This window comes from Salmo salar, unplaced genomic scaffold, assembly GCF_965601325.2.
Source record: "Salmo salar unplaced genomic scaffold, fSalSal1 ptg000648l, whole genome shotgun sequence".
In the NCBI taxonomy this organism is placed as follows: Eukaryota; Metazoa; Chordata; class Actinopteri; order Salmoniformes; family Salmonidae; genus Salmo; species Salmo salar.
The window spans coordinates 45981-63629 of NW_027675452.1; the positions used below are offsets into that span (position 1 = coordinate 45981).

The following is a 17649-nucleotide window of genomic DNA, read 5'->3' on the forward strand; positions in this document are numbered from 1 at the left end:
GACACATCATTCTTCGTTTTCCCACCGGATCTACGTCTCATCAAACGGCAGTCGTCACAGACACTGGGGATCTTCAATTTCAACTGCTCCTCCTCAACACTTAATCAAATCAAATGTTATTGGTCACATACACATGGTTCGCAGATGTTATTGCGAGTGTAGAGGAATGCTTGTGCTTCTAGTTCCGACAGTGCAGTAATATCTAACAAGTAATCTAACAATTCCACAACAACTACCTTATACACACAAATCTAAGTAAAGGGGTGTAATAAGAACATATAAATATATGGATGAGTGATGACCGAGCGGCATAGGCAAGATGCAATAGATGGTATAAAATACAGTATATACATATGAGATGAGTGATGTAAGATAGGTAAACATTATTAAAGTGGCATTATTAAAGAGACTTGTGATCTATTTATTAAAGTGGCCAATGATTTTGCTTCTTCTTTTTATTATTGTTTGGTGTTTTGGAACCAAACTTCAATGTTGCACTTCCGTCACCTACTAGAAGTACGCTTCCTGTGCTCTTTTTTAGATGTTGTAGAAAGCTAGCTACCTGCAGTAACCCATCAACCCCGTATGGACGATCCACTGAGGTTAACGAATACTGGGGAATAAAATGTAAACGAATTTGTCACACCGTGTGAAAGAAAGGTTTTGAAGTTGGAGGCATATTTACTTCCAGTAGGTGGTGATAGTACACCATTTAAATTGTGTACCAAATGCCATAAAACAATATAGAAGAAGAAGAGGCAGAACGTGAACGGCTAGTGCTTTGGTTTGTTTACGTCGTGAATATAAAATGTCACGATTACAGTTCTTGAATGTGTTTCTTACCGAACGATTAACAGCGGTAGCTATGGAGATATCCGTTGTACTTGAACAACATTTAGGCGAGTACCAGGAAGAAATCTCCCGTTCAAATGAGGAGAACAAACGTCTACAGAGCCTGTTGGATTTGGTTTTCAGCTCCGAAATCAAGTTACAGCGCGAAGGTTTGCAATTATATAATGACACCTCAAAATGCACGAATCATATAGTTACTGTGGGCAACACTTATTGATCAAATACTTATACAAATGTAATCATTATGGGTTTTCTTTCCCCTCCCGCCAGACTCCCAGCAGCTCTCTCTTCTGGTCTCCGAAGAGGCCGTTCCCCCTGAGCAGCAGCACTGTGAGGAGGAGAGTAGCCCCAGTCTGGGGCAGGAGGACCCAGAGCCCACACAGATTAAAGGGGAACAGGAGGACCTCAGGACCAGTCAAGAGGAAGAGCAGCCTCAAGGGCTGGAACCTGATACCAAAGACCTCTTGATCCCTGCCTGTGTGAAAAGTGACTATGAACAGGACCCATCTCTGCCCTCACATCTTGACCAAACCTTGGAGAACAGAGAGAGAGACTCTCAACCCACCAACACAACTGAACAGATCAAAACAGAACCTGATGGAGAGGACTACAGAGTATCAGAACCAACCAGGGACTCTCAGCTCCTCTCTGAAGCCCAGGTAGAAAACATAGAAGAACATGTTGATGGGATGGAGAGACCCATTCCCCCTCCCTTCTCTCCAGACTCCCAGCAGCCCTCTCTCCCTATCTCTAAAGAGGAGGTTCCCCCAGAGCAGCAGGAGAGAAGCCCCAGGCTGGGTCTGGAGGACCCAGAGCCCACAAAACAAGAGGAACTCTGGACGAATCAGGAGGAACAGCAGCTGGAATCTGACAGCAGAGTATCAGAACCAACCAGGGACTCTCAGCTCATCTCTGCAGTAAATCCAGAATGTTCTGCAGCTCTGGGTGAAAACAGAGTATGTGTTGATGAGGCAGTGGAGATGCTTATTCTCCTTTTCTTCCCTCCAGACTCCCAGCAGCTCTCTCTTCCTGTCTCCGAAGGGGCCGTTCCCCCTGAGCAGCAGCACTGTGAGCAGGAGAGTAGCCCCAGTCTGGGACAGGAGGACCCAGAGCCCACACAGATTAAAGAGGAACAGGAGGACCTCAGGACCAGTCAGGGGGAAGACCAGCCTCAAGGTCTGGAGTCTAAAATCAGAGTTTTAGAACCAACCAGCCTCTGCAGAGTATCAGAACCAATCAGCCTTTGCAGAGTTTTAGAACCAACCAGCCTCTGCAGAGTATCAGAACCAACCAGCCTCTGCAGAGTTTTAGAACCAACCAGCCTCTGCAGAGTTTTAGAACCAACGTCTGTAGCAAATCCAGACTGTTCTGCAGCTCAGAGTGAAAAGACAGAAGAATACGTTGATGTGCTGGAGAGACCCATTCTACCTTCCTACCCTCCAGAACTCCCTGGCTTTGAAGAGGAGGTTCCCCCTGAGCAGCAAGAGAGGAGCCCCAGTCTGCAGCAGGAGGATCCAGAGCCCAAAAAGGTTAAAGACAAATGGGAGGAATTCAGGACCAGGCAGGAGGAAGAGCAGCTTCACATTGGGCTATCAGAACCAACACACTCTGTAGCAAATCCAGACTGTTCTGAAGCCCAGGTAGAAAACATAGAAGAACATGTTGATGGGATGGAGAGACCCATTCCCCCTCCCTTCTCTCCAGACTCCCAGCAGCCCTCTCTCCCTGTCTCTAAAGAGGAGGTTCCCCCAGAGCAGCAGGAGAGAAGCCCCAGGCTGGGTCTGGAGGACCCAGAGCCCACAAAACAAGAGGAACTCTGGACGAATCAGGAGGAACAGCAGCTGGAATCTGACAGCAGAGTATCAGAACCAACCAGGGACTCTCAGCTCATCTCTGCAGTAAATCCAGAATGTTCTGCAGCTCAGAGTGAAAATGGTAAAGTTCATCAGAGTCCCAGCACTTCTTCAGAACAAGTAAGATTATATTTAATTTATTATTAAACATGTTCAAAGGCACTCAGCACAAAAAAAAGCAGCATTTAATTCCAGAGACTACATGAGATTTTGAAAGCAATAGCAGAAAATGAATACTGAAAAATATAAACATGAATAAATGTAAAGTAATTTAAATATAAAGGATATACATTGTTTAAAATGCTGAACTCTATGACCATATCCAAGTTCCAAAACGGGGATCTCTGCTGTCCGTGAGTTTTCATATTACATTAATCTTTCCTTTTTGTTTCCCCCTTAGGATTCTAGTAATGTGGAATCAAATAAAGCATCTAATTTCTGTAACTGGAGTGACGAAAACATCTCAGTTACAGACAGCAACTCTTCAGACAGTAGCTCCTGCACTAAAGAAGACTCTGAGGCACGTAAACCAGCAAAGAGAACATGCCATTCTAGTGGTGTGCTGAATGAACCATCTGATTTGTCTAACTTATGTGATGAAAACAACCCGGGGACTGAGATCAGCCCTTCAGACGGCAACAAAGACATGAACATCCAAACAGACTCTGGGTCTCATAATCCAGCTAAGAGGATATGTCAGAGGGTGCATAGTGTTGCGGTAGCAAGACGTGGGAGTGGAGAGATGGCCTCCTGTTCCCATCCCAAAGTGCCAGGATCCACTCCAGATTACACCCACTGCATGCACTGTCAAGGTCTGTACATTCAAAAGTCACTATGGAAGCATGTCAGATACTGCCCTCTGAACCCCAATGCTGAAGAACCAAAACCTGGACAAAAGATGAGAATTCAGTCAGCAATGGCGTTTAAGTTGTGTCCTCAACCCGATTACGTCAGCACAGGTCTTTGGAAGATAGTTTGTGGTATGAACTCAAATGTCACACCTTGTAGGTCAGGCTAGCTCTCCAAGTGGATGGTTTGTTACACCTTGTAGGTCAGGCTAGCTCTCCAAGTGGATGGTTTGTTACACCTTGTAGGTCAGGCTAGCTCTCCAAGTGGATGGTTTGTTACACCTTGTAGGTCAGGCTAGCTCTCCAAGTGGATGGTTTGTTACACCTTGTAGGTCAGGCTAGCTCTCCAAGTGGATGGTTTGTTACACCTTGTAGGTCAGGCTAGCTCTCCAAGTGGATGGTTTGTTACACCTTGTAGGTCAGGCTAGCTCTCCAAGTGGATGGTTTGTTACACCTTGTAGGTCAGGCTAGCTCTCCAAGTGGATGGTTTGTTACACCTTGTAGGTCAGGCTAGCTCTCCAAGTGGATGGTTTGTTACACCTTGTAGGTCAGGCTAGCTCTCCAAGTGGATGGTTTGTTACACCTTGTAGGTCAGGCTAGCTCTCCAAGTGGATGGTTTGTTATACCTTGTAGGTCAGGCTAGCTCTCCAAGTGGATGGTTTGTTACACCTTGTAGGTCAGGCTAGCTCTCCAAGTGGATGGTTTGTTACACCTTGTAGGTCAGGCTAGCTCTCCAAGTGGATGGTTTGTTATACCTTGTATATACCTAATAATATTGGATTTTTTATACAGGTAATTGGCCTGGAAATGGTCATGTTTATTTGACCTATTCTTTCTTTTCTTTCTGTTATTTTTGCAATCTTTTCTCAACAGGTCCCCAGCCAACCCCTGTCACACAGGCACCCGGCCAGCCGACCCGTTGCACACGCACCCAGCCGATCCCTGTCGCAGTTGCACCCGGCCAGCCGACCCGTCGCACACGTGCCCAGCCGACCCGTCTCACACGCGCCCAGCCGACCCGTCGCACACGCGCCCAGCCGACCCGTCGCACACGCGCCCAGCCGACCCGTCTCACAGGCGCCCAGCCGACCCGTCGCACAGGCGCCCAGCCGACCCGTCGCACAGGCGCCCAGCCGACCCGTCGCACAGGCGCCCAGCCGACCCGTCGCACAGGCGCCCAGCCGAGCCGTCGCACAGGCGCCCAGCCGAGCCGTCGCACAGGCGCCCAGCCGAGCCGTCGCACAGGCGCCCAGCCGAGCCGTCGCACAGGCGCCCAGCCGAGCCGTCGCACAGGCGCCCAGCCGAGCCGTCGCACAGGCACCCAGCCGACCCGTCGCACAGGCACCCAGCCGACCCGAAGAAACGCTGTGAGATTAAAGTGGATCATTGATGAGGTAGCAGCAGTAGAGAAACGCATGATGCCGTTCCTGGAAAGAGTAGCCGAGTTCCTGGAAAGAGGGACTGCCTCAAATGCCTCCAGTCAGAACCTGTGGCGCTCAAACACAGAAACTGGTTAGGCATTAAACTCTATGTACATAACAGAATCAAACGGAGACAGAGTACTGCAGGGAATTCAGGGGGCAGCAGCCCTGACCGGGACTCAAACTCAGGTCCAGAGACTGGCAACCCAACACCTTAGCCAAACAAAATGTTATTGTTCTTTGACTCAGTAATTGGTGCCTTCCGGGTGTGCTATAAAGTTCAGAAGTTATGGGCCAAGTTAGAAATCTGTCTGTCAGAAGTTTTACAATGTAAGTTTACTTTTAATCTGTCAATATGCATATTTCAAGACATGGAATGTCGGGGTGCTGTTAGATAACTAATGGGTTGGACAATATTATCTTCCTCACTTATATTGAATTAGATATTACTTAAATACTGCAAGTCAAATTATACTCCAACATTAAGAGAATGGAAGAATCAAACATTTTATTATTTAAATATTGAATACAATCTTTCTACAGACAGAAACAACATAAAATGGCCCCTTTTTTAAACTTGTTTTTCAACCCCTGAGAAACAGACAGTTACTGAAGCGTCCCTGGAGCAGTTTAGTGGTTCTGTGTCTTGCTCAAGGACACAACAGCAGGAGGATACCCAAAAGCCTACCAGAATTGTTCCATTCAGACTTGGGATTGAAAACAGTGACTTTCCAGTTGCAGGTCTGCTTCTAAGGACATGATCAATGAAATGTTACCTGGCTAAAACCATTTACTACAACTACTACATTAAACTGTTTTCCTTAGCTCGCTGACCAACCTAGTGTTGGGCTAAGGTTAGCAAAATTCACAGGTTTTTCAGAAATCCTGGTTGAAATATTCACAGAATCAGAAGGGATTAAGCATGAAATCCAGAATCCTTTATCCAGGATTTACAGAATAGCTGTGAGTTTTGGGAAAGCTATCAGAATTTTGCAACCCCAGTTGGGCTTTATTAAAGTTACTATTAATGATCATCATCATCTTTATTGATAGAGCTAAATACTGCTTCCTACATGGTCACTTTTATGATAGAATTGGGCAGGACTCAGTCATTTTGCCATTATAGAGATACCAATATATATATCATACATCCCAATTTAATGTCTGGTGTATGTCACATTACTCGACAACTTCATTTGGTGTCGAATTAGGGAGATAGCCTTACAATATGTGCCAATGTTACCCTAAATTGATTCGTTTTACTTTCCACAACAGACAGACTACTTTTGTGTGTTTTAGAATGGTTTGTTTTCTCGTGGATGCATTGTCATACACCTGAGAATAGTGGAAAAAGACATTGCCACAATCAAAACAAGGGCTTCATTCAAAAATGGAAATTCAAGACAGTTTATCGAAACATGATTAGTACCATTATTATAACACACAAATACAGTCTCATATCTCCAAAACATCTAGTTTATGTATGAAACCACTGTCATATAATGATCTGTCATGTATTAACTCAACTCTGTTACATTAGAGACAGAGCCTTCAGAAGGTATTCGCACCCCTTTACGTTTTTCCACATTTTGTGTTACAGCCTGAATTTAAAATAGATTCAATTGAGATTTGTCACTGACCTACAAACAATATCTCATCATGTCAAAGTGGAATTCGTTTTTTAGTTTTTATTTTACAAATTAGATTAGATATTTCATTTTCAATAAATGTGCAAATATTTCTAAAAACATGTTTCCACTTTGTCATTATGGGGTATTGTGTGTAGATGGGTGGGGAAAAACATTTAATCCAGGATGTTACACAACAAAATGTGGAATAAGTCAAGTGGTATAAATGCTTTCTGAAGGCATTTATACCACTTGACTTATTCCACAGAGAGACAGGAGTTAACATGTTTAGTGGTAGATGATACAGGTCTTAACTTAGACCAAAATGAATGAACCCTTCACAGAACACTTGATACAGGTCTTGACTTTGACCAAAATGAATGAACCCTTTACAGAACACTTGATACAGGTCTTGACTTTGACCAAAATGAATGAACCCTTTACAGAACACTTGATACAGGTCTTGACTTTGACCAGAGTGAATGAACCCTTTACAGAAGACTTGATACAGGTCTTGACTTTGACCAAAATGAATGAACCCTTTACAGAACACTTTCGACGACTTGATCACGGCTTTTACACACGCTGATGTAGTCTGTTTTGCTGGCTGGGATAGGGAGGTCCTCCTGACTGACGAGAGACGAACAGAGGTAGGGGCTGCCAGGGGTGCAGAGTGGGTCGATGTAAGACAACTCCCTCTCTCTCTCCTTCCCCTTCCTCCTCTCCGACGCCATGTCAATCTGGAGCTCAAGCTGCTTCCTAGGTCCCCCCGTCCCCATCTTGATTGACGGACGCCTGCTCCGGCTCTGAGACCTCCAGTAGCTATTGCTGTTGTAGGACGGGAGTCCCTCCTTTTTTAGGCGAAAACTCTTCTCTTTCTCCACAAGCATTAGGCCCTGGTCCTCTCCCCCCTCTGTGTCCCCCCTCTTCTCTCCTGGACCCTCGGCCCGCAAGCCTGGTGTAGATTGCGTGCTGTGTTGGTGGGTCATATTCTTCAGTTTCATCTTCTGACTCGTCAGCTGCTGTTGCACTTTGCTCTGCTGCCTGTGGGTGGCGCTGTGGCTGTAGTACACAGACCTGGGCACCGGCCTGGCCTTGAATGCCCTCCTCTCTTTGGCCACCAGGTTCTCCAGTTCCACTTCAATCCTCTGCTCCCTCTTCCTCCTCTCTCTCTCCAGGAAGCTGAACGGTCTCTGGGGTGAGCAGGAGGAGGCCCGTTGGTTGCCACCGCTGACCGAGACATACCGATAATTACTAAAGTTAACTCCGTGGTTACCGGGATTGTAACCGGGTCGCTGGCTGAGGCGGCAGCTGATGACATCGTAGAGCGGCAGGCGAGTGTGGGCGGGCGCCGGCGAGGCCCTGAACTTCATGCCGCACTCCCTCAGCTCGTCCAGCTCCCGGCGCAGCAGCAAGTTCTCCAGCTCCACCTCCGAACGCGTCCTGACCTTAATAACAATAATACATCAATATTACATTAGTTGTATATAGTACTTTTAACCCAAACACCCAGAGGGACATTTGCTCAGCACGTCTGGCATACATATAGTGTATTTATGACACGCAGTACATTCCCTATGGAATGCTATGTTACATTATTAATTCAAGACTCTTTAGGGAACAATACAACTAAACAAAACCTCCTCACCTTCCTCCTCTTCTTCTCCTCCTCCCTCATCATCATCCTGAACGGCTTGGGGACGGTCACAGTCCCCCTGGAGTTATCAGGACCTCTATCCCCCCTATAGCTCTCTCCTCTGGTTCTCCTCCCTGTCTTGCTCAGGTTTCCTCCCTGGTTTCTGCCCTGGCTCTTGGGGCAGCAGCCTCTCAGCTGGAGCTGGATCTGGAGCTGGCTCCTAGATGGTGAAGTAGAGGATGGCTGCTTATGGGCGGTGGTGGTGGTGGTGGTGGTCATACTCTCTGGACAGCAGGACTGACTGTCCCTGTGGGGGAACAATAGTAAAACAAAGCTTCAATTGCAACGTATATCTTCTAGTGAATGCTTTGATGCCTTGTTTCATTTTTTGATGTGATTGACCTTTGGCTCCAAGCACCCTTTCATGTATTTACGCAAGAGGATAAGAGTTGAGCACATTGATTATTTTTGAAAAAATAATTCATACAGTTAAAAACAATTTAATGTATAAAGTACCACAGAGGAAGTCACATTCTCTCTCTTTACCTGAGACTGTTCCTGAGGGGTTTGTCCTTCCTGCTCCAGGCCCTGGGGCTGTGGCTGTCATCTACAATCAGAAAGAGACAAAATAGTGAACTATTAAAAATGTGACCTTGATGGATGGATTGAGTGATTTTGTGTAGACCTACAATGCCTTCAGAAAGTATTCACGCCCCTTTACTTATTCCACATTTTGTTTGTGTAACAGCCTGAATTTAAAATTGAGTTCAGCTTTTTTTTGACACTGTTCTACACACAATACCCCATAATGTCAAAGTGGAATTATGTTTTTTTCACATTTTTTACTAATTCATTAAAATGAAAAGCAGAAATGTCTTGAGTCAATAAATATTCAACCCCTTTGTTATGGCATGCATAAATAAGTTCAGGAGTGCTTAACAATTCACATAAGTTCCATGGACTCACTGTCTGCGATGTGTGGGGTACTAATCATCTCTGTACCCCACACATACAGTTATCTGTAAGGTCCCACAGTCGAGCAGTGAATTTTAAACACAGATTCAACCACAAAGACCAGAGAAGTTTCCCAATGCCTCACAAAGAAGGGCACCTATTGGTAGATGGGTAAAAATTCAAAACCAGACATTGAATATCCTTTAAGCATGGTGAAGTTATTAATAACACTTTGGATGTTGTATCAATACACCCAGTCACTACAACGATACAGGTGTCCTTCCTAACTCAGTTGCCGGAGAGGATGGAAACCTCTCAGGGATTTCACCATGAGGCCAATGGTGACTTTAAAACAGTTACAGAGATGAATGGCTGTAATAGGAGATAACTGAGGATGGATCAACAGCATTGTAGTTACTCCACAATACTAACCTAATTGACAGAGTGAAAAGAAGGAAGCCTGTACAGAATAAAAAATATTCCAAAACATGCATCCTGTTTGCAACAAGTCTTATGTTTGGGGCAAATACAACACATATATTTTTTGCTCCATATTTTCAAGCCTAGTGGTGACTGCATTATGTTATGGGTATGCTTGTAATCATTAAGGATTGGAAGTTTTTCAGGATAAAAAAAAATAAATGAAATAAGCACAGGAAGATAAGCGCAGGAAAATCCTAGTGGAAAACCTGGTTCAGTCTGCTTTCCACCAGACACTGGGAGATGAATTCACCTTTCAGCAGGACAATAACCGAAAACACAACACCAAATCTACACTGGAGTTGCTTACCAAGAAGACATTATACAATCCAGGTGTGCAAAGTTCTTAGAGACTTACAGGTGTGACCGCTGGCAAAGGGGATTCTAACATGTATTGACTCAGGGGTGTGAATACTTATTTAAATGAGATACTGTATTTCTGTATTTAATTTCCAATAAATGTAAAAAGAAAATATTATAAAAACATGTTTTCACTTTGTCATTATGGGGTATTGTGTGTAGATGGGTGAAGATTTTTTTTATTTAATCAATTTTGAATTCAGGCTGTAACACAGCAAAATATGGAATGAGTCAAGGGATTTGAATGCTTTCTGAAGGCACTGTTTATACACAGTACATACATTTATTTTTTAAACGTGACCAGGATTTCACAATAAAGTCAGAAACTTACTGTATTTCCATTTAGTGAACGTTTTGCTGAATTATTTACAAAAATATTGACAACGGTAGGAGAAGATTAGCATATTATGTTACAGCAGGGGACATATTTATGACATGCTGTTTATGGCTCTTTTTCCCACTGACCTCTCTCTTCCAGCAGCAGTTCATAATGGTTATCCTCCTCTCCTCCGTCTCCACCAACACCGTCTCCTGATTGGTCAGACACGTCACTGGACGTCTCCTCGTGGAAGTTATTAAGCTCCTCGTCTGAAAGGATTCTCTGCAGTCGCCTCACTGGCATAGAGCCAGAGCTCTGGCTTTCCGACGCGACACTGAGAGATAGGAGAGATTGAGTACCATTTAAGATGAGCTTTCATTGTTGCTACCATGGAAAAAGTATCAAGCGCATCACGGTTAAAGCCCTCCTTATGATGTGAAACACTAAAATACCGTTTTCAAAAGCACAACAAAACAAACACTGATGTTTTTGTTCCCCCAAATACTACTCTGGACAAAAATATAAATGCAACAATTTCAAAGATTTTACTGAATAACAGTTCATATAAGGAAATCAGTCAAGTGAAATAAATTCATTAGGCGCTAATCTATGGATTTCACATGACTGGGCAGGGGCACAGCCATGGGTGGGCCTGGGAAGGCATAGCCCTCAGCTCATGAAACATGGAATCAACACATTACATGTTGCATTTATATTTTGGTTCAGTATAATAAACACTTCATTTTCCCCTGTCTTGTAAAAAGGTAGCACAAGGTTACATAGCCTACAACTACTTAACTAAAAACTAAATTCCATTTCAAAAGGTACAGTACTAAAAGCCATGATATCAGACCTGGGCTGGAGATCCTGTATGTCTCTGCCCTCTCTCTCCAAACACTTGTGCTCCTCATCGTCCTTCTTGTTGACCTTTGACCTTTTACAGATATACATCTTCTCCAGCTCAGCCATGTTCCTCAGATGGGTTCTCTGCAGCTGCTCCAGCCTCTGGTAGTAGTCCTGGTGGGGGAAGAGGAACACCCACATTTAGGACCAGGATTGAATCCGTTCGCCTGGTTATGCACCTTTTAAAGACAATGTCCCCACGGTCCCGGACACCACATTCATGGTAAACTCTGCATTTGTTGGCTCAATCTGAAATGACCTTCTATGTCAAAGCGCACACTGATTGGATAGAATCCCAACCTTTTGATTCAGACAATCTTTTGACCCTTTTCACACTACCAAGCCAAACCAAACCAAGCCAAACCAAGCCAAAATAACCAAACCAAGCCAAAATAACCAAGCCAAACCAAACCAAGCCAAACCAAGCCAAAATAACCAAACCAAGCCAAGCCAAACCAAACCAAAATAACCAAACCAAACCAAGCCAAACCAAGCCAAAATAACCAAACCAAACCAAACCAAAATAACCAAACCAAACCAAGCCAAACCAAAATAACCAAACCAAGCCAAACCAAGCCAAAATAACCAAACCAAGCCAAGCCAAACCAAAATAACCAAACCAAACCAAGCCAAACCAAGCCAAAATAACCAAGCCAAACCAAACCAAGCCAAACCAAGCCAAACCAAGCCAAGCCAAGCCATAGTAGCTGGAACCGTGCTAGAAAGGATCAGGTAAAGATAAAAATTGCCAGGCCACAGCATTAAAGTTTGGGTTGCTTAAAAGATTGCAAAAACGGCAGCAAAGAATGGAAAATCATTTCACAATGCAAATCACATCGCTTCTTTTACACTACTGTAACATCTTTAGATTTCACTTTTTGGCTCAACAGGAGTTGACGATTTTGCAGCTGAAACAACCAGAGAAAGACAGAAAAAATGAATAGGTTAAATAAACATGACCATTTCCAGGCAAATTACCTGTATAAAAAATCCAATATTATTAGGTATATACAAGGTATAACAAACCATCCACTTGGAGAGCTAGCCTGACCTACAAGGTATAACAAACCATCCACTTGGAGAGCTAGCCTGACCTACAAGGTGTAACAAACCATCCACTTGGAGAGCTAGCCTGACCTACAAGGTGTAACAAACCATCCACTTGGAGAGCTAGCCTGACCTACAAGGTGTAACAAACCATCCACTTGGAGAGCTAGCCTGACCTACAAGGTGTAACAAACCATCCACTTGGAGAGCTAGCCTGACCTACAAGGTGTAACAAACCATCCACTTGGAGAGCTAGCCTGACCTACAAGGTGTAACAAACCATCCACTTGGAGAGCTAGCCTGACCTACAAGGTGTGACATTTGAGTTCATACCACAAACTATCTTCCAAAGACCTGTGCTGACGTAATCGGGTTGAGGACACAACTTAAACGGCATTGCTGACTGAATCCTCATCTTTTGTCCAGGTTTTGGTTCTTCAGCATTGGGGTTCAGAGGGCAGTATCTGACATGCTTCCATAGTGACTTTTGAATGTACAGACCTTGACAGTGCATGCAGTGGGTGTAATCTGGAGTGGATCCTGGCACTTTGGGATGGGAACAGGAGGCCATCTCTCCACTCCCACGTCTTGCTACCGCAACACTATGCACCCTCTGACATATCCTCTTAGCTGGATTATGAGACCCAGAGTCTGTTTGGATGTTCATGTCTTTGTTGCCGTCTGAAGGGCTGATCTCAGTCCCCGGGTTGTTTTCATCACATAAGTTAGACAAATCAGATGGTTCATTCAGCACACCACTAGAATGGCATGTTCTCTTTGCTGGTTTACGTGCCTCAGAGTCTTCTTTAGTGCAGGAGCTACTGTCTGAAGAGTTGCTGTCTGTAACTGAGATGTTTTCGTCACTCCAGTTACAGAAATTAGATGCTTTATTTGATTCCACATTACTAGAATCCTAAGGGGGAAACAAAAAGGAAAGATTAATGTAATATGAAAACTCACGGACAGCAGAGATCCCATTTTGGAACGTAGATATGTTCGTAGAGTTATCATGTTAAACAATGTACAGTGCATTCGGAAAGAGGGTGGCAGGGTAGCCTAGTGGTTAGAGCGTTGGGCTAGTAATCGAAAGTTCAAATCCCCGCGCTGACAAGGTACAAATCTGTCGTTCTGGCAGTTAACCCACTATTCCTAGGCCGTTATTGAAAATAAGAATTTGTTCTTAACTGACTTGCCTAGTTAAAAAAAAAGGTTAAAAAAAAAATCTATAAATAAATTCTGACCCCTTGAATTTTCCCCCTTTTTTTAACATTACAGCCTTATTCTAAAATTTGTAAAATACTTTTTCCCCCTCATCAATCTACACACAATACCCCATAATGACAAAGCAAAAACAGGTTTAGAAATTTTAGCAAATGTATAAAAAAAAAGAAACATACCTTATTTACATAAGTATTCAGACCCTTTGCTATGAGACTCGAAATTGTCAGAGCAAAAACCAAGCCATGAGGTCGAAGGAATTGTCCGTAGAGCTCAGAGACAGGATTGCGTTGAGGCAGAGATCTGGGGAATGGTACCAAAACATTTCTGCAGCATTGAAGGTTCCCAAGAACACAGTGGCCTCCATCATTCTTAAATGGAAGAAGTTTGGAACCACTAAGACTCTTCCTAGAGCTGTCCGCCCGGCCAAACTGAGCAATCGGGGGAGAAGGGCCTTGGTCAGGGAGGTGACAAAGAACCCGATGGTCACTCTGACAGAGCTCCTCTGTGGAGATGGGAGAACCTTCCAGAAGGACAACCATCTCTACAGCACTCCACCAATCAGGTCTTTATGGTAGAGTGGCCAGACAGAAGCCACTCCTCAGTAAAAAGCACATGACAGCCACTTGGAGTTTGCCAAAAGACACCTAGACTCTCAGACCATGAGAAACAACATTTTCTGGTCTGATGAAACCAAGATTGAACTCTTTAGCCTGAATGCCAAGCGTCACATCTGGAGGAAACCTGGCACCATCCCTACGGTGACGCATGGTGGTGGCAGGGACTGGAAGACTAGTCAAGATTGAAGGAAAGATGAACAGAGCAAAGTACAGAGAGATCCTTGATGAAAACTTGGTCCAGAGCACTCAGGACCTCAGACTGGGACGAAGGTTCACCTTCCAACAGGACAACAACGCAGGAGTGGCTTCGGGACAAGTCTCTGAATGTCCTTGAGTTGCCCAGCCAGAGCCCGGAATTGAACATCTCAGGACAGACCTGAAAATAGCTGTACAGCGACGCTACCCATCCAATGCGACAGAGCTTGAGAGGATCTGCAGAGAAGAATGGGAGAAACTCCCCAAATACAGGTGTGCCAAGCTTGTAGCATCATCCCCAAGAAGACTCGAGGTTGTAAACGCTGCCAAAGGTGCTTCAACAAAGTACTGCGTAAAAGGACTGAATACTTGTGTATATGTGAATGTGCAAATTTATAAAAACCTGCTTTTGCTTTGTCATTATGGGGTATTGTGTATTGATTGATGAGGGGGGAAAAAACTATTTAATCCATTTTAGAATAAGGCTGTAACGTAACAAAATGTGGAAAAAGGGGTATGAATTCTTTACCAATGCACTGTACGTGGGCCATTCCGTGGGAATGAGACTCAGATTTTTCACATTAAAATGTACACTACATGACCAGAAGTATGTGGACACCTGCTCGTCAAACATCTCATTCCAAAATCCTGAGCATTAATATGGAGTTGGTCCCCCCCTTTTCTGCTATAACAGCCTCCACTCTTCTGGGAAGGCTTTCCACTAGATGTTGGAACATTGCCCGCAGGGACTTGCTTCCATTCAGCCACAAGAGCATGAGTGAGGTCGGGCACTGATATTGGGAGATTAGGCCTGGCTTGCAGTCGGCATTCCATTTCATCCAAAAGGTGTTTGATGGGGTTGAGGTCAGGGCTCTGTGCAGGCCAGTCAAGTTCTTCCACGCCAATCTCGACAAACCATTTCTGTATGGACTTCGCTTTGTGCACGGGGGTATTGTCATGTTGAAACAGGAAAGGGCCTTTCCCAAACTGTTTCCACAAAGTTGGAAGCACAGAATCGTCTAGAATGTCAATGTATGCTGTAGCATTAAGATTTCCCTTCTCTGGAACTAAGGGGCCTAGCCTGAACCATGAAAAACAGCCCCAGACCATTATTCTTCCTTCAGCAAACTTTACAGTTGGCACTATGCATTCGGACAGGTAGCGTTCTCCGGTCATCCGTCAAACCCAGATTTGTCCATCGGACTTCCAGATGGTGAGGCGTGATTCATCACTCCAGAGAACGTGTTTCCACTGCTCCAGAGTCCAATGGTGGCGAACTTTACACCACATGGTGATCTTAGGCTTGTGTGCAGCTGCTCGGCCGTGGAGACTCATTTAAATGAAGCTCCGACGAACAGTTAATTGTGCTGACGTTGCTTCCAGAGGCAGTTTGGAACTTGGTAGTGAGTGTTGCAACCGAGGACAGATGATTTTTAAGCTCTACGCGCTTCAGCACTTGGCGGTCCTGCTCTGTGAACTTGTGTGGCCTACCACTTCGCGGCTGAGCCGTTGTTACTCCTTGACGTTTCCACTTCACAATAACAGCACTTACAGTTGACCGGGCAGCTGTAGCAGGGCACAAATTTGACCAACTGACTTGTTGTAAATGTGGCATCCTATGACGGCGCCACGTTGAAAGTCACTAAGCTCTTCAGTAAGGCCATTCTACTGCCAATGTTTGTCTATGGAGATTGCATGGCAGTGTGCTCGATTTTACACACCTGTCAGCAACGGGTTTAGCTGAAATAGCCGAAGCCACTAATTTAAAGGGGTGTCCACATACTTTGTATATATAGTGCATGTCAAACAAAAAACAATGATTGCAAGGTTAAACAAACCATACAACTACTGTATGCACAAGGACAACCTTGAACAATTTCCACAGAATGTTTTACAAAAACACATTTACTGGAAGACCAGTACAGATAAAACGTTTGGTAACAGAATGACGGTTTGTGCCGTTGGTGCCGTCATTCTGATACCAGAATTTGCATCTACAAAAGTAGTCCTTGTGCATAGAGTTGTATGGTTTGTTTCACTTTGCAATCATTGATTTTTGTTTGACATACATTTAATGACTTTCTCCAACTTGACAGTATTTAGAAGTGTGCTGTTTTGGGTTCACCCAAGGAGTACTATAGACACACATTCTATTTGGTTGAGATTTTGCTTGGGATTTTGCTTGCAAATGTAATGTCCATAACGCTGGAATTGTCCATATACTTTATATTTAAAATGTACTTTAAAATGTATATATTCATGTTCATATTTTTTTTTTTGTATTCATTTTCTGTAAGGAAATTGCTTTCAAAATCTCATGTAATCACTTGGCTGTTTTCTCTACAATTAAATGCTGCCTTTTTGTGCTGTTCTACATGTTTACTAATACATTAAATTAAATATAATCTTACTTGTTCTGAAGAAGTGCTGGGACTCTGATGAACTTTACCATTTTCACTCTGAGCTGCAGAACATTCTGGATTTACTGCAGAGAGGAGCTGAGAGTCCCTGGTTGGTTCTGATACTCTGTAGTCCTCTCCATCAGGTTCTGTTTTGATCTGTTCAGTTGTGTTGGTGGGTTGAGAGTCTCTCTCTCTGTTCTCCAAGGTTTGGTCAAGATGTGAGGGCAGAGATGGGTCCTGTTCATAGTCACTTTTCACACAGGCAGGGATCAAGAGGTCTTTGGTATCAGGTTCCAGCCCTTGAGGCTGCTCTTCCTCTTGACTGGTCCTGAGGTCCTCCTGTTCCCCTTTAATCTGTGTGGGCTCTGGGTCCTCCTGCCCCAGACTGGGGCTACTCTCCTCCTCACAGTGCTGCTGCTCAGGGGGAACGGCCTCTTCGGAGACCGGAAGAGAGAGCTGCTGGGAGTCTGGAGGGAAGAAAAGGAAAACAAATCAAATCAGAGTTTATTCACGTACAGCAGGATACAGCAGGTGTAAACAGTACCGCGAAACGCCTGACTGCAAGCTCTTCCTTAACAATGCAGTTCAGAGGCTGGTGTGAGGTGCTATAGGAGCAATCAACGGAACTGAGTCCAACGTGGATTCTATATGATTAATACTGTTCCATTTATTCCATTCCAGCCATTACAATAAGCCCATCCTCCTAAAACTCCTCCCACCAGCCTCCTCTGATGCAGTTATACTGGTCATATAAAATGTAATACACGAGAATAAAAAAAAAGAAATGGGGGTGATAGGTTGAAGATACTGTATCCCTGGAAAAAGGATGTTTCTATCACCCTGCTGAGGCGCATGACACACACACACACACACACACACACACACACACACACACACACACACACACACACGA

At 44.3% G+C, this 17649-nt stretch overlaps 2 protein-coding genes across 4 annotated transcripts; one reads left to right on the plus strand and one right to left on the minus strand.

Moving 5' to 3' along the window:
* Window positions 1–526: 526 nt before the first annotated feature.
* On the plus strand, window positions 527–9110 carry LOC145877046 (uncharacterized). Its single transcript, XM_082972342.1, has 4 exons — window positions 527–1001; window positions 1123–2825; window positions 3106–3517; window positions 4427–9110. The coding sequence occupies exons 1-4, from the start codon at window positions 809–811 to the stop codon at window positions 5068–5070; spliced, it is 2952 nt and encodes a 983-aa protein (XP_082828468.1). The 5' UTR covers window positions 527–808; the 3' UTR covers window positions 5071–9110.
* On the minus strand, window positions 5463–17598 carry LOC145877048 (uncharacterized). Of its 3 annotated transcripts, none has more exons than XM_082972344.1 (7): window positions 16746–17598; window positions 12803–13214; window positions 11205–12162; window positions 10498–10685; window positions 8785–8845; window positions 8251–8545; window positions 5463–8050 (listed from the first exon to the last, which is right to left on the minus strand). In XM_082972344.1, exons 3-7 carry the CDS (start codon window positions 11393–11395, stop codon window positions 7145–7147), a joined length of 1641 nt encoding a protein of 546 aa, XP_082828470.1. In that variant the 5' UTR covers window positions 11396–12162; window positions 12803–13214; window positions 16746–17598; the 3' UTR covers window positions 5463–7144. The 3 variants fall into 3 exon arrangements, with proteins under 3 accessions (XP_082828470.1, XP_082828471.1, XP_082828472.1); XM_082972345.1 differs by having other exon boundaries at window positions 11205–11368; window positions 16746–17595; XM_082972346.1 differs by lacking the exon at window positions 12803–13214 and having other exon boundaries at window positions 11205–11368; window positions 16746–17597.
* Window positions 17599–17649: the final 51 nt, after the last annotated feature.

Excerpts from the sequence above, each read along its gene's own strand:
- LOC145877048 (XM_082972344.1), bottom strand. The coding sequence starts at position 11,395 with ATGTGGGTGTTCCTCTTCCCCCACCAGGACTACTACCAGAGGCTGGAG. Across the intron at positions 10,686-11,204 it reads ATACAGGATCTCCAGCCCAG|TGTCGCGTCGGAAAGCCAGA; the intron begins GTCTGATATCAT and ends CCTATCTCTCAG. Across the intron at positions 8,546-8,784 it reads CCCCTCAGGAACAGTCTCAG|GGACAGTCAGTCCTGCTGTC; the intron begins GTAAAGAGAGAG and ends GTTCCCCCACAG.
- LOC145877046 (XM_082972342.1), top strand. The coding sequence starts at position 809 with ATGTCACGATTACAGTTCTTGAATGTGTTTCTTACCGAACGATTAACA. Across the intron at positions 1,002-1,122 it reads AATCAAGTTACAGCGCGAAG|ACTCCCAGCAGCTCTCTCTT; the intron begins GTTTGCAATTAT and ends CCCTCCCGCCAG. Across the intron at positions 3,518-4,426 it reads CCACTGCATGCACTGTCAAG|GTCCCCAGCCAACCCCTGTC; the intron begins GTCTGTACATTC and ends TTTTCTCAACAG.